We start from the raw sequence: 16,823 nt of genomic DNA, 5'->3' as shown, positions 1-16,823 counted from the left end.
AGATGTCTGGCAGCTAAAATCGGGAGGCCAACTCCCACTCTGTACAAAAAGTGGATTTAATATCTTTCTGAATATTCTCAGATTTTTTGGAGTACGACCGGCAACGACACGGGCGCTTATAAGAGACAAGTTTCTTCCAAATCAAGAACAAAGAAAGTATCGTCAAGAAAATTGCCTTTCAATACCTCTGCTGTAACAGGTATGGAAGTAACGGAGTACATTATTTCATACCCCATTACAAACTGTAGCTGGTTGAATTAGTGGTTTGAAAGGGAGATAGGCTTTTTGTCAACCAGGACCACTTCTCCACTGGAGACCACAGCAGTCTGTATAGTCTTCCTCTGAGCAGCAGCAACATCTCTCCCTGAAAAACACCACGGAAACAGATAAGAACAGAACCTGGGTCGTGTTCACAATAACATCTGAACGTAGAAGTGTTGATCTCGGATCAGTTGTCTGTTAAATCATAACGATTAAGATTATGGACAGGGAGGATCTGATTGGAGATCAGCACTCCTACTTTGAGACACTTTAAATATGGGCCATGGTGCCCAAGCAAGGCCTTTATAACGGGAGAACCACTACCTACTTTGCCTGTTGCATTTCGGTTCACAGGAGACCCCTGGAGTAGGGTAGCACACAGATGTACTACAGTGGATGAAAATCTGTAAAGAGAGTACAGAATAAAAGAAGTTAGTGAAAAGTAAATAGTATATCAAATGAAGTTTCTATCGTAAAAAAGCCAGCCAATTACCCGCTCTTTCTGGGGAGACAGGGTGTGATCCACAAAGGTGAACATCTCGAGGGTAAAGCGTTTGTAGTGGTTGGGGTACAGAAGGCCAGAGGAACGTTCCACAGGGACCATGGTGGTCAGGTAATTATCATTTGGGTAGGAACAACTGGAAAGAGAGAGAGGAGTAATAGATAGTTCATGTTGCAAAATCCAACCCTTCCTGTCCAAAGCAATTTAGTGTACAAAACATTAGGAACAACCGCTCTTTCCATGATGTAGACTTATCCCAAATCAAATTGTATTGGTCACATACACATGGTTAGCAGATATTATTGGTCACATACACATGGTTAGCAGATGTTAATGCGAGTGTAGGGAAATGCTTGTGCCTCCAGTTCCGACAATGCAGTAATATCTAACAAGTAATCTAACAACAACTACCTTATACACACAAATGTAAAGGGATGAATAAGAATATGTACATATAAATATATGAATGAGTGATGGCTGTGCGGCATAGGCAAGATACAATAGATGGTATAAAATACAGTATATTCATAGGAGATGAGTAATGTAGGGTATGTAAACATTATTAAAGTGGCATTATTTAAAGTGACTAGTGATACCTTTAATAAGTTCATTGATTAAAGTGGCCAGAGATTTGAGTCAGTATGTTGGCAGCAGCCACTCAGTGTTAGTGATGGCTGTTTAACAGTCTGATGGCCTTGAGATAGAAGCTGTTTTTCAGTCTCTCGGTCCCAGATTTGATGCACCTGTACTGACCTCGCCTTCTGGATGATAGCGGGGTGAACAAACAGTGGTTCGGGTGGTTGTTATCCTTGATGATCTTTTTGGCCTTCCTGTGACATTGTTGGTGTCATGGAGGGCAGGTATTTTGCCCCCGGTGATGTGTTGTGCAGACCTCACTACCCTCTGGAGAGCCTTACGGTTGTGGGCAGAGCAGTTTCCGTACCAGGCGATGATATAGCCCGACAGGATGCTCTCGATTGTGCATCTGTAAAAGTTTGTGAGTGTTTTAGGTGACAAGTCAAATTTCTTCAGCCTCCTGAGGTTGAAGAGGCGTTACTGCGCCTTCTTCACGACGCTGTCTGTGTGGGTGGACCAATTCAGTTTGTCTGTGAAGTGTACGCTGTGGAACTTCCCACCTTCTCCGCTACTGTCCCGTCAATATGGATGGGGGGGTGCTCCCTCTGCTGTTTCCTGAAGTCCACGATCATCTCCTTTGTTTTGTTGACGTTGAGTGTGAGGTTTTTCCTGACACCACACTCCGAGGGCCCTCACCTCCTCCCTATAGGCCGTCTCGTCGTTGTTGGTAATCAAGCCTACCACTGTAGTTTCGTCTGCAAATTTGATGATTGAGTTGGAGGCGTGCATGGCCACGCAGTCATGGGTGAACAGGGAGTACAGGAGAGGGCTGAGCACGCACCCTTGTGGGGCCCCAGTGTTGAGGATCAGCGGGGTGAAGATGCTGTTTCCTACCCTCAACACCTGGGGGTGGCCCGTCAGGAAGTCCAGGACCCAGTTGCACAGGGCAGGGTTGAGACCCAGGGTCTCGAGCTTAATGACGAGGGTACAATGGTGTTAAATGCTGAGCTGTACCAGGTGAATCCAGGTGAAAGCTATGATCCCTTATTGATGTCACCTGTTAAATCCATTTCAATCAGTGGAGATGGAGGGGACGGGACATGTCAGAGATGGATTTTTAAGTCTTAAAACAACTGAGACATGGATTGTGTATAGTTCCCTTCCATGGGTGAATGGACAAAACAAAATGTTTAAGTGCCAGGGAACGGGATATAGTAGGTTCACCGGTTTTAGTTTGTCATGAACTGCAACGATGCTGGGTTTTTCACGCTCAACAGTTTCCCTTGTGTATCAAGAATGCTCCACCACCCAAAGGACATTCAGCACTTGACTCAACTATGGGAAGCATTGGAGTCGACATGGGCCAGCATCCATGTTGAACGCTTTCGACACCTTGCCTACGAATCGAGGCTGTTCTGAAGGCAAAAGGGGGTGCAAATCAATATTAGGAAGGTGTTCCTAATGTTTTGTGCACTCAGTGTATCTATAATTCAAAATACATAGTGGTACATGATACCTTTGATGTCACATAACGAAGAGATCTCAAACATATTGTTCAAAATACATACAGTATTAGTAAAAAGAGCAAGTCGTATAATCAGGGAGCAGCAAGTATGGAAATGAGGTGGATAGTACTGTAGTTACTCTTCCATGATGAGATCCCACTGGGGCATGCTGGCAGGGCTGGGCTCAGAGGTGGTCCAGCAGTGCTCCAGCATCAGGAACAGGTTGGGATCCTTCCTCTCCAGGATGCGAACCTCAACGTTCACAGGCTGCCTCAAGACTTTAGTGATGGGGTAGTCTTCCTCAGTGTAATACAATGTGAAGGATCTCGACTCTGGAAGTCAGACGGGATTGGAAAAACGTTTGTAAAAGTCAATACATTTTTTTTTTTTTTATCACTTCAAATATGACAAATTGACACAGAACGTTACCGTCATTACACCCCTTGGTGTCGCATGTTCCTTTGGCCAGTCTCAGTTCCACTCTGAGGGGTCCCGGAGCAGCGACAGGAGCGGGTGCAGGAACAGTGTTCACCTCAGTAACCAGAGCCTCTACTGCAGTGGCAGAGTACTTACACTGGAACAGCAGCCTAGATAGGGAGAAACAAGCAGTGATACAATAGGGTCTTCAAGCATACTGTATCACTGCTTTATGGGCGAAGACACGCCCGTGACGTTCTGAATCACCTCTGGGGAATCAATCAAGTCAATTCAATCTTAAAGAGAGAAGACTCACTCAAAATGGCTGTCTCTGGTGATAGAGCCTCGAGGTCCCACCCCGACGTTATAGGAAGATGCCATCCTGTTCTCGTAAACCACATAACCACTTTCCTCCTGCAGGGGAGAGTCCACAGTTAATACCGAGCCAGTGTATAACATTCATATTATCTCTACTCACCTTTATAGTGGTGCCACAGGCAGTGACAGGGAACTGGTATATGGCGAAGGCTGAAGTGATGCCAACAGGACTGCAGGGGCGGTCATGTCCCCCCAACAGACTGATGGAATCAATGTCTATTTTGGGCCAAGTGGAATCCCTGGCCACCACCACCACAAACTGAGCATCCCTGGTACACTGCACAGTCACTGGGGAAAGAGAGGAAAAAGTACATGTTTTGAGCATTACAATATTATCTGAGCATTACAAGACAGAAACAATATCAGACACTCACCTGCCTTCCCATAGTAGCACTGCTGTCCATTGAAGCAGCAGTAGATAGCCTGACATTGAGATGGAGTAATATCTGGGGTTCCACATTGCACTATATCCCGAACCGGTACTTGACATCTCTGATCTGGAGTTTGGGTTACTGCTGGCCACTGGGACTCTGGCCGCTGGGGAGTCTGCTGCTGTGGCCCCTGGATCACTGGCCTCTGAGGAGTCTGCTGCTGTGGCCACTGGGACTCTGGCCGCTGGGGAGTCTGCTGCTGTGGCCCCTGGATCACTGGCCTCTGAGGAGTCTGTTGCTGTGGCCACTGGGACTCTGGCCGCTGGGGAGTCTGCTGCTGTGGCCCCTGGATCACTGGCCTCTGAGGAGTCTGCTGCTGTGGCCACTGGGACTCTGGCCGCTGGGGAGTCTGCTGCTGTGGCCCCTGGATCACTGGCCGCTGGGGAGTCTGTTGCTGTGGCCACTGGGACTCTGGCCGCTGGGGAGTCTGCTGCTGTGGCCACCGGGACTCTGGCCGCTGGGGAGTCTGCTGCTGTGGCCACTGCGACTCTGGCCGCTGGGGAGTCTGCTGCTGTGGCCCCTGGATCACTGGCCTCTGAGGAGTCTGCTGCTGTGGCCACTGGGACTCTGGCCGCTGGGGAGTCTGTTGCTGTGGCCCATGTGGCTCTTGCCTCTGGGGAGTCTGCTGCTGTGGCCACTGGGGCTCTGGTCTCTGGGGAGTCTGCTGCTGTGGCCACTGGGGCTCTGGTCTCTGCGGAGTCTGCTGCTGTGGCCAATGAGGCTCTGGTCTCTGAGGAGTCTGCTGCTGTGTCCCCTGGATCACTGGCCTCTGAGGAGTCTGCTGCTGTGGTCCCTGGATCACTGGTCTCTGGGGAGTCTGCTGCTGTGGCCTCTGGTGATCTGGTCTCTGGGGAGTCTGCTGCTGTGGCCACTGGGGCTCATGCCTCTGGGGAGTCTGTAGCTGTGGCCACTGGGGCTCATGCCTCTGGGGAGTCTGCTGCTGTGGCCTCTGGTGATCTGGTCTCTGGGGAGTCTGTAGCTGTGGCCACTGGTGATCTGGCCTCTGAGGAGTCTGCTGCTGTGGCCACTGGGACTCTGGCCTATGGGGAGTCTGTAGCTGTGGCCCCTGGTGATCTGGCCTCTGAGGAGTCTGCTGCTGTGGCCTCTGAGGAGTCTGCAGCTGTGGCCACTGGGGCTCTGGTCTCTGATGAGTCTGCTGCTGTGGCCTCTGAGGAGTCTGCAGCTGTGGCCACTGGTGCACTGGTCTCAGGGGAGTCTGCAGCTGTGGCCCCTGGGGCTCTGGTCTCTGAGATGTCTGCTGCTTTGGCCTCTGGGGAGCCTGCCTCTGTGGCCCCTGGGGCTCTTGTCTCTGGGGGGTCTGCTGCTGTGGCCTCTGGGGCTCTGGTCTCTGGGGAGTCTGCTGCTGTGGCCTCTGGGGCTCTGGTCTCTGGAGAGTCTGTAGTTGTGGTCCCTGGGGCTCTGGCCTCTGCTGAGTCTGCAGCTGTGGCCTCTGGGGCTCTGGTCTCTGAGTCTGCAGCTGTGGCCTCTGGGGCTCTGGTCTCTGAGAAGTCTGCAGCTGTGGCATCTGGGGAGTCTGCAGCTGTGGCCTCTGGGTCTCTGGCCTCTGGAGTGTCTGTAGTTGTGGTCCCTGTGGCTCTGACCTCTGGTGAGTCTGCAGCTGTGGCCTCTGGGGCTCTGGTCTTTGGGGAGTCTGCAGCTGTGGCCACTGGGGCTCTGGCCATTGGGGCTGTCTAGGCGTGGAGGTTGTAATTTGGGGTTGGGGGTTGTTGTACGAAGGAAGCCTCAAGTTAGGCTGTGCATCAGCACACCATGCGAACACTACCAACAACACAAACCCAAAGGAACACCACCTCACTGCCATACCTGCTCAAAAAGATATAAGCTATCTTCAATAATACAGGTATGTGCAATATTGCCTATACAACCTATACTGCCTAATACAGATGTATACCTGAGTATGATAGAATGCTAGAAACTGCCTCCTGTAAAACAAATCCCTTTCCAACCCTGTGCAATTAAATGGTCAGCACCGTATTTGCTAGACTAGATTCAGTGGCATTATCTAGAAATAACCCCTAGTAGTTAGTGAAAATAAGAGCACAATACAAGTTGCAAAAATAGATTGCAACAAGGAAACAAAAATCAGCTTCAGTGCAGAAAAAATGTTCAACCTCCATTAGGAAGAACACAGCTTATATACCCTGAGATATATGATGTAATACATCGCTATGTGTGTACGTGTTCCTGTGTGTCCTCAGTCCTTGTACTACGACCTTTAGCGAGACGCAAATTCCTATCATGTGCGAACACAGGGGCGCAACTTTGGTTTTAGAAGTGGGGGGGACATAACTTTGCGGGTGTCTGGGGGTCCTCAAACTTTGGGGGGGCATCTAAAGCTTATTTCCTGCATTTCTACACAAATATAATATGACCCTTCTAGCTGTCTCTATGTAGAAGAACAAAAAGTAAGCAAAAAATGCCCACAGTCATCAAGCTAGGTAAGAGATTGTGTTTAAAAATGCTTAATTAACAAGACTGAACTAGATCTTTGATCATTTAATATTGTGCTGCACCTTGAACCAGTAGCCTAACAAATGAACAACTCTTACAAATAAAGTACCAAGACAACTTTTGATTGTCTTTATTAAGACTCCCTCTACATCAAATGTCAGCCAGACCGCCCAGCCAACCCGAGCCGCCTGTACACCCGATCGCCAACAGCCTAGTCAATAACTCAACTCTCTCCCCAACACAACTTCCTTCCCATCTCTTTTTATATGGGAAAGTTTTAGAAAGCAAAGGCTTAATAATAAACACACATACACCTACACATTAACGCGCAGAAACACTACAGAAACTACTACCTCCATATAATTCATATCATTGGCCTAATAGTACTGTAGAGGTATTTTTACTTGCACACAATAGAGCTGGGTCACTCCGTCCTGCCCCTAGGGGATAGGATCTTAGTGAAACATTCATTATTGGTTTCAGGTGGGTTAGGCCAAGGCCAGCGTGACAACCAACATTCTATGGATGGTCTTAAACTGCAGTAATTTATGTCTGAGAATATATGAAAATGACTGGGCATTCTAACAGATCTGTATCCTCATCAGTAGCGTCTCTCAGGTCTTCCTCATTTTTATTTACATGTCCTGTGTCATCGGGAAAAGCCTCTGTCAACCCTTGATGCAGTTTGGAAAGCAACTTTAGAGGTTTGTCAGACTGCCTTAAAATAGTTTACATCTTTGAAGCTTCTTGCTCGTCCAGTGTATACTGCTCAGAGAGAATTGTTGAACTGTGCATTCGGATAGTATTCAGACCTCTTGACTTTTTCTACATTTCGTTACATTACAGCCTTATTATGAACTTGATTCAATAATTTTTTCCCCTCATCAATCTACACACAATACCCCATAATGACATCACAATACCCCATAATGACACCACAATACCCCAAAATGACGAAGCAAAACCAGTTTTTGATCATTTTTATCAAATAACTGAAATATGACATTTACATAAGTATTCAGACCCTTTACTCAGTACTTTGTTGAAGCACCTTTGGCCGCGATTACAGTCTTGAGTCTTCTTGGGTATGACACTACAAGCTTGGCACACCTGTATTTGGGGAGTTTCTCCCATTCTCCTCTGCAGATCCTCTCAAGCTCTGTCAGGTTGGATGGGGAGTGTTGCTGCACAGCTGTTTTCAGGTCTTTGGCTGGGCCACTCAAGGACATTCAGAGACTTGTCCCGAAACTGTGAACCATCAGATCCTCCTCTCCACCCTCTCCGAGTTGGGCATCTCCGGCGCGGCCCACGCTTGGATTGCGTCCTACCTGACAGGTCGCTCCTACCAGGTGGCGTGGCGAGAATCTGTCTCCTCACCACGCGCTCTCACCACTGGTGTCCCCCAGGGCTCTGTTCTAGGCCCTCTCCTATTCTCGCTATACACCAAGTCACTTGGCTCTGTCATAACCTCACATGGTCTCTCCTATCATTGCTATGCAGACGACACACAACTAATCTTCTCCTTTCCCCCTTCTGATGACCAGGTGGCGAATCGCATCTCTGCATGTCTGGCAGATATATCAGTGTGGATGACGGATCACCACCTCAAGCTGAACCTCGGCAAGACGGAGCTGCTCTTCCTCCCGGGGAAGGACTGCCCGTTCCATGATCTCGCCATCACGGTTGACAACTCCATTGTGTCCTCCTCCCAGAGCGCTAAGAACCTTGGCGTGATCCTGGACAACACCCTGTCGTTCTCAACCAACATCAAGGCGGTGGCCCGTTCCTGTAGGTTCATGCTCTACAACATCCGCAGAGTACGACCCTGCGTCACACAGGAAGCGGCGCAGGTCCTAATCCAGGCACTTGTCATCTCCCGTCTGGATTACTGCAACTCGCTGTTGGCTGGGCTCCCTGCCTGTGCCATTAAACCCCTACAACTCATCCAGAACGCCGCAGCCCGTCTGGTGTTCAACCTTCCCAAGTTCTCTCACGTCACCCCGCTCCTCCGCTCTCTCCACTGGCTTCCAGTTGAAGCTCGCATCCGCTACAAGACCATGGTGCTTGCCTACGGAGCTGTGAGGGGAACGGCACCTCAGTACCTCCAGGCTCTGATCAGGCCCTACACCCAAACAAGGGCACTGCGTTCATCCACCTCTGGCCTGCTCGCCTCCCTACCACTGAGGAAGTACAGTTCCCGCTCAGCCCAGTCAAAACTGTTCGCTGCTCTGGCCCCCCAATGGTGGAACAAACTCCCTCACGACGCCAGGACAGCGGAGTCAATCACCACCTTCCGGAGACACCTGAAACCCCACCTCTTTAAGGAATACCTAGGATAGGATAAAGTAATCCTTCTCACCCCCCTTAAAAGATTTAGATGCACTATTGTAAAGTGTCTGTTCCACTGGATGTCATAAGGTGAATGCACCAATTTGTAAGTCGCTCTGGATAAGAGCGTCTGCTAAATGACTTAAATGTAAATGTAAATGTAAAATGTAAATGAAACCACTCCTGTGTTGTCTTGGCTGTGTGCTTAGGGTCGTTGTCCTGTTGGAAGATGAACATTTGCCCCAGTCTGAGGTCCTGAGCGTTTTGGAGCAGGTTTTCATCAAGGATCTCTCTGTACTTTGCTCCGTTCATCTTTCCCTCGATCCTGACTAGTCTCCCAGTACCTGCAGCTGAAAAACATCCCCACAGCATGAAGCTGCCACCACCATGCTTCACCGTAGGGATGGTGTCAGGTTTCCTCCTGAAGTGATATTTGGCATTCAGGCCAAAGCATTCAATTTTGGTTTCTCATGGTCTGAGTCCTTTAGGTGCCTTTTGGCAAACTCCAAGTGGACTGTCACATACCTTTTATTGAGGAATGGCTTCCCTCTGGTCACTCTACCATTAAGGCCTGATTGGTGGAGTGCTGCAGAGATGGTTGTCCTTCTGGAAGGTTCTCCCATCTCCACAGAGGAACTCTGGAGCTTTGTCAGAATGCCCATCGGGTTCTTGGTCACCTCCCCCGATTGCTCAGTTTGGCTTGGTGACCAGCTCTAGGAAGTCTTGGTGGTTCAAAACTTCTTCCATTTAAGAATGATGGTTCCAAACTTCTTCCATTTAAGACCTTTGTTCTGGGGGACCATCAATGCTGTAGAAATGTTTTTGGTACCCTGCCAAAGGTCTGTGCCTCGACACAACCCTGTCTCTGAGTTCTACGGACAAGTCCTTCGACCTCATGGCTTGGTTTTTGCTCTGATATGCACTGTCAACTGTTGGACCTTATATAGACAGGTGTGTGCTTTTCTAAATCATGTCAAATCAATTGAATTTACCACAGGTGGACTCCAATCAAGTGTTGAAACATCAAGGATGATCAATGGAAACAGGATGCATCTGAGCTCAATTTTGAGTCTCAAGGCAAAGGGTCTGAATACTTAAGTAAATAAGGTATTTCCGTTTTGCTTAAATTTCAACAAAACCTGTTTTCACTTTGTCATTATGGGGTGTTGTGTGTAGATTGTCTTTGTTTTATTTAATCAATTTTAGAATAAGGCTGTAAAGTAACAACATGTGGAAAATGTCAAGTGGTCTGAATATTTTCAGAATGCCCTCTATCTGCAAAAGTTCACCTCTGCGCCGTCAGACTGGTCTTCCCTGGCTGTCTGACCCTGATGAGACCCCTGTCACCATCTGATCCTGCTCAGATGAGGCATGATAAAGAATTACCTTGGTGTACATTTATACATTATATTATCCAAGAGTATAAATGGTTTCATAATTAAAATTACCTTAATTCCCAGATCCCAGACTGATCCCAGACAGATCAATTCAAGACTGAACTTTGTATCCATTCACTGATTGTTATAATACACTGCAACATTCACCTGAGCTCCATAGACTGGTCTTCCCTGTCTGTCTAACCCTGCAGAGACTCTTGTCACCAGCTGATCCATCTGACATGATGAGCATAGTGTTGTGTACAGACTGTGCACCATGACAGTGAAGCATGCAGAGCTTTTACATACCATGTCACTGTGAAAAGTAGGGAATTAGCTAGGGAAAAGGACAGATCAATAAGGTTACCTTGCTATACTGACTCATAAAAACTAAATATTTTGGCCATTGGTTTCATCGTTTGATTCAGGTCTAGTGTGATTGAGACAAAATAATAGCTATAGCTAATGAGCTAGCTAGCTAAAATTAGCCAAGCTCTAGCTAATGGTACATCATCAAATGTACTTCTGTTGAAATGGGACAAAACAAAGCCTTCTAAACATTTCCATACACAAAACAGCTTTTAGATACTGCTACCTGACAGATAGCTAAAGGCTAGCTAGAGCTTAACTGGCTGTGTTAGCTACTAGCTAGCTATCTAGCTACTAGTAGTTCATTCACTTCAGTCGAGAGGGGATGAAACATTAGCGAACTTCACATGACAGTTACACTACAAGCTCAGCACCATTTTTTCTGTCAAACAGCAGTTGCCTTGCCAGCTAGATCAGTCAACTAAAGAGTAACCAGTTTTTGCTCTGCTTGCTTTTACAACTCAGTGGAAGAGTGCAACACATACACACTGAACTACGTGCAACACAGACAGCAGCTGCCTATGTTCATCTCTCCCTTGCTGGTCCTATATGCCAGCCTTTCAGAAGCTTTGCCTTCACATAGCCTGTCCTCACGCTCTGTGGTGTCCGTGTGGTCCTAAATCCGGCCTGCTGAAAACGGAAAACAGCCTCCGACAACTCTGATGCATCTGCATGGTCCTAAAGTACACTGGGCTGTGTTTTGTATCACAGTGCAATGATTAAACTGGGGGAGGGGACAAAAATGTCCCCAATGAAAGTTGCGCCCCTGTGTGAACAAGAGAAATGTAAAACCATTACAAATATTCAGTCGGCACCTTGAGTGTTTGTCTGGAGACTACAGAATTGACTAGTATGTGAATCATGTTGGTTACCGAGTCTGAATATGTTCTGTATTTTGACAATCACAGTCAATCTAAATATGAACATGACTAACCCACTTTTCCCATCCACAGTTTTTATGCGAGTAAAGTCATACTGTATAAAAAACAAAACAAGACAGCTGTGATGGAAACAGAGAGTTTCAGTACAATTGTATAAATACAGACATATCATTTGATTCATTCTACATGATGATATATTTTTGTCTATAAATTAATCATGCGAGAAATGGTGGTGGAAACACCTTTATGCTCAAATACCGATATAATAACCATCATATCAATATAATAACCGTCATATCAATATAATAACCATCAAAAAAATAACTATCATATCAATATAATAACCATCATAACCATCATATAAATGTAATAACCTTCATATCAATATAATAATCATCATATCAATATAATAACCATCATACCAATATAATAACCATCATACCAATATAATAACCATCATAACCATCATATAAATGTAATAACCTTCATATCAATATAATAATCATCATATCAATATAATAATCATCATATCAATATAATAACCATCATACCAATATAATAACCATCATATCAATATAATAACCATCATACCAATATAATAACCATCATATCAATATAATAACCATCATATCAATATAATAACCATCATACCAATATAATAACCATCATATCAATATAATAACCATCATAACCATCATATAAATGTAATAACCTTCATACCAATATAATAATCATCATATCAATATAATAACCATCATACCAATATAATAACCATCATACCGATATAATAACCATCATATCAATATAATAACCGTCATATGAATATAATAACCATCAAAAAAATAACCATCATATCAATATAATAACCATCATAACCATCATATACATTACATTACATTACATTTAAGTCATTTAGCAGACCATCATATAAATGTAATAACCATCATATAAATGTAATAACCATCATATCAATATAATAACCATCATATCAATATAATAACCATCATACCGATATAATAACCATCATATCAATATAATAACCATCATATCAATATAATAACCATCATATCAATATAATAACCATCATACCGATCTAATAACCATCGTTTTTATTGATAAATAAAAATATTCTTGCTCTAATCCATAATAATCTCATCATGTAGGCTAGCCTACCAGCACAGCCTAACCACACTGTATCTGCCAGCTCCTGGCTAGAGCCAGTGGTGATTTTAGCATATATATCTTGGTGGGGGAAACAACAGCAAAGCCACAACACAACACTAAACAATACATTAATTGCACTATAACGGTGACAAACTGTGCCCACAAACTGTTAGGGCCAACATAAAGCTGTTTCAACAGCAGAGCTTTCCTTTCAACACAATGGAGTGAATCCTTACCACTTCTACACCTGGCTATCAGTGGGGCCTTGTCTGGCAGCAAAACCGTTCATTCACCATGGAGTGAATCCTTACCACTTCTACACCTGGCTATCAGTGGGGCCTTGTCTGGCAGCAAAACCGTTCATTCACCATGGAGTGAATCCTTACCACTTCTACACCTGGCTATCAGTGGGGCCTTGTCTGGCAGCAAAACCGTTCATTCACCATGGAGTGAATCCTTACCACTTCTACACCTGGCTATCAGTAGGGCCTTGTCTGGCAGCAAAACCGTTCATTCACCATGGAGTGAATCCTTACCACTTCTACACCTGGCTATCAGTGGGGCCTTGTCTGGCAGCAAAACCGTTCCTTCACCATGGAGTGAATTTACTGCCTTTAAAACCTCTCTGGGATATGTGGGACGCTAGATGCAGAGCGTCACTCAAAATCTCACGATACATGGCCCCATTCATTCTTTCCTTTACACGGTCCCTTTGCAGAAAAACAGCCCCAAAGCATGATGTCCCCCCCCCCATGAAAGTTATATTTTGGTTTCATCTGACCATATGACATTCTCCCAATCTTCTTCTGGATCATCCAAATGCTCTCTAGCAAACTTCAGACGGGCCTGGACATGTACTGGCTTAAGCAGGGGGACACGTCTGGCACTGCAGGATTTGAGTCCCTGGCGGCATAGTGTGTTACTGATGGTAGGCTTTGTTACTTTGGTCCCAGCTCTCTGCAAGTCATTCACTAGGTCCCCCCGTGTGGTTCTGGGATTTTTGCTCACCATTATTGTGATCATTTTGACCCCACGGGGTGAGATCTTGCGTGGAGCCCCAGATCAAGGGAGATTATCAGTGGTCTTGTATGTCTTCCATTTCCTAATAATTGCTCCCACAGTTGATTTCTTCAAACCAAGCTGCTTACCTATTGCAGATTCAGTCTTCCCAGCCTGGTGCAGGTCTACAATTTTGTTTCTGGTGTCCTTTGACAGCTCTTTGGTCTTGGCCATAGTGGAGTTTGGAGTGTGACTGTTTGAGGTTGTGGACAGGTGTCTTTTATACTGATAACAAGTTCAAACAGGTGCCATTAATACAGGTAACGAGTGGAGGACAGAAGAGCCTCTTAAAGAAGAAGTTACAGGTCTGTGAGAACCAGAAATCTTGCTTTATTGTAGGTGACCAAATACTTATTTTCCACCATAATTTGGAAATCCTAATTTTGTCTGTCATAGTTGAAGTGTACCTATGACGAACATTACAGGCCCCTCTCATCTTTTTAAGTGGGAGAACTTGCACAATTGGTGGCTGACTAAATACTTTTTTGCCCCACTGTAGGTAGCCTAGGACAACTTAGAATAAAAGTGTGTACTGTATGACAGAATGAAAGAGAGGGTGACATTGGCAATTCTCTACACTTTGGATGAGTCAACATGTTTTTCTACTTGCATGCATGAAATCAGAACCATTGAGAGCCACATCATATTTAGCTTATGATGATTGGACAAATTATTTTTAGTATCTTTTAGTTGTCACTGAAGTAGACTAAGCAGAGGTGATTTGATGATGTTGAAATGGTGCTGGAATAGTGAAGGCAGCTCCTGATTTCTTTGCGACTTCTGGTAACTCTGTGGTTCTAAATCAATAGGGGTTTAGTGGTCCGAAAATGTCGGAAAGATTAACCTGCTTAACCTTGCTGTAGGTCATGTAACTGTCTTACACACAAAGTGTCAGTTCATGCTGCAAGAGCTCTGATAGGTTGGAGGACATCCTCCGGAAGTTGTTATAATTACTGTGGCAGGTAGCCTAGTGGTTAGAGTGTTGGACTAGTAACCGTAAAGGTTACAAGATCGAATCCCTGAGCTGACAAGGTAAAAATATGTTGTTCTGCCCCTGAACAAAGCAGTTAACCCACTGTTCCTAGGCCGTCATTGAAAATAAGAATTTGTTCTTAACTGACTTGCATAGTTAAATAAAGGTATAAAATAAAACTGTGTAAGTCTATGGAAGGGTGTGAAAACCATGAGCCTCCTAGGTTTTGTATTGAAGTCAATGTACCCAGAGGAGGAAGAAACTAGTTGTCCTCTGGCTCCACCATGGTGCTACCCTACAGAGGGCTGTTGTAGACCTTCATTGCAAAACAGTGTGTTTTAATCAATTATTCGGTGACGTGAATATATTGATTCTAGTTTTATCTAATAAGGATAACTTTTTAAATGTTTCACTATTTGTATGAAATTCACTGAAGAGTATGGTCCTCCCTTTCCTCCTCTGAGGAGCCTCCACTGCGTTCAGCCACGAGCTCTGGATAATGATTTGCCCAGCGTTTTGTATTTCCTTCATTACCGTTCTTATAATTAGGCCTATCTGTTGTATTTATTTAGGCTACCCCACCACTAATGCACAGAGACGTTGACATGAGTCGACCAAGAAATACTGTATTTAGATTGTGTGTCATTGGCATAATGCATAACATATTCAGAGTCTCTGTAACCCACATGATTCACATATTATTTAGTCTACAGACATAGACTCAAGGTGTCCACTGAGTATTTGGAATGATTCCACATTTGTCTCGTTCACTGATGATAGTAATCGGCATCAGCTCATCGCTGAAGGTCCTAGGACTGAGGACACACGTACACACATAGTGATCTATTAAACCGCATCTCTCTGGCTGTGTAAGCTGTGTTCTTTCTAATATAGGCTGGGAAACGAATATCCACTGAAGCTGATTTTTCTCATTTGTGGAAATCTATTTTTGCAACTTGTATTGTGTTATTGTATCCACTGAGACGACTAGGGGCTATTTCAGGATAAGTCCACGGACTCTAGACAATAAGGTGCAGATTATTTCATTGCACAGGGTTGGAAAGGGATTGATTTTGATTACAGGAGGCAGTTTCTTGCATTCTATCATACTCAATCAGGTATAAATCTGTTTTAGGCAGTATAGGCAGTATCTTATTGAGCAGGTATGGCAGTGAGTTGGTGTTCCTTTGGGTTTGTGTTGTTGGTAGTGTTTGCATGTTATGCTGATGCACATCCTAACTGGAGGTTTCCTCCATACAACAACCCCTAACCCCAAATTACAGACTCTATGCATAGACAGCCCCAGGGGCCACAGCTGCAGACTCCCCAGAGGCAAGAGCCCCAGTGCTCACAGCTACAGACTCATCAGAGACTAGAGCCCCAGTGCCCACAGCCGCAGACTCCCCAGTGGCAAGAGCCCCAGTGGTCACAGCTACAGACTCATCAGAGAACAGAGCCCGAGTGCCCATAGCTGCAGACTCCCCAGAGACCAGAGCCCCAGAGGCCACAGCTGCAGACTCCTCAGAGGCAAGAGCCACATGGGCCACAGCTGCAGACTCATCAGAGGCCAGAGCCCCAGAGGCCACAACTGCAGACTCCCCAGAGGCAAGAGCCACATGGGCCACAGCTGCAGATTTCCCAGAGGCCAGAGCCCCAGAGGCCAGCAGTAACCAAAACTCCAGATCAGATATGTCAAGTACAGGTGGGATCTCATCATTGAAGAGTAACTTCAGTACTATCCACCTCATTTCCGTGCTTGCTGCTCCCTGATTATAGGACTTGCTCTTTTTACTAATACTGTATGTATTTTGAACAATATGTTTGAGATCTCTTCGTTATGTGACATCAAAGGTATCATGTACCACTATGTATTTTTTATTGAGGCTTGCATGGAAAGTGCTTTGGACTGGAAGGGTTGTTTTGCAACATGAAGTTTCTATTACTCCCCTTTCTTTCCAGATGTTCCTACCAGAATGATAATTACCTGACCACCATGGTCCCTGTGGAACGTTCCTCTGGCCTTCTGTACCCCAACCACTTCAAACGCTTTACCCTCGATGTTCACCTTTGTGGATCACACTCTGTCTCCCCAGAAAGATCGGGTAATTAGCTGGCTTTTTAAAATAATAAA

At 45.4% G+C, this 16,823-nt stretch overlaps 1 protein-coding gene across 1 annotated transcript; it reads right to left on the bottom strand.

The window, feature by feature from the left end:
• Positions 1-257: 257 nt before the first annotated feature.
• Positions 258-5,892, bottom strand: LOC124040650 (mediator of RNA polymerase II transcription subunit 15-like). Its single transcript, XM_046357732.1, has 9 exons — positions 4,873-5,892; positions 4,014-4,812; positions 3,740-3,927; positions 3,578-3,675; positions 3,274-3,431; positions 2,984-3,176; positions 755-899; positions 590-665; positions 258-364 (listed from the first exon to the last, which is right to left on the bottom strand). The coding sequence occupies exons 1-9, from the start codon at positions 5,890-5,892 to the stop codon at positions 258-260; spliced, it is 2,784 nt and encodes a 927-aa protein (XP_046213688.1).
• Positions 5,893-16,823: the final 10,931 nt, after the last annotated feature.

The sequence above is a fragment of the Oncorhynchus gorbuscha genome, linkage group LG08 (assembly GCF_021184085.1).
Source record: "Oncorhynchus gorbuscha isolate QuinsamMale2020 ecotype Even-year linkage group LG08, OgorEven_v1.0, whole genome shotgun sequence".
Classification (NCBI taxonomy): domain Eukaryota; kingdom Metazoa; phylum Chordata; class Actinopteri; order Salmoniformes; family Salmonidae; genus Oncorhynchus; species Oncorhynchus gorbuscha.
The sequence above is the reverse complement of the archived record's forward strand: the minus strand, read 5'-3'. Positions and strand labels throughout refer to the sequence as shown.

What these genes read in the sequence shown, in the direction of transcription:
- LOC124040650 (XM_046357732.1), bottom strand. Translation starts at nt 5,892, where the DNA reads ATGGCAGTGAGGTGGTGTTCCTTTGGGTTTGTGTTGTTGGTAGTGTTC. An exon ending in AGCAGACTCCCCAGAGACCA is followed by an intron (nt 4,813 to 4,872) that starts GTGATCCAGGGA and finishes GGGACACAGCAG; the next exon opens with CAGACTCCTCAGAGACCAGA. An exon ending in CCTGTGGCACCACTATAAAG is followed by an intron (nt 3,676 to 3,739) that starts GTGAGTAGAGAT and finishes TCTCCCCTGCAG; the next exon opens with GAGGAAAGTGGTTATGTGGT.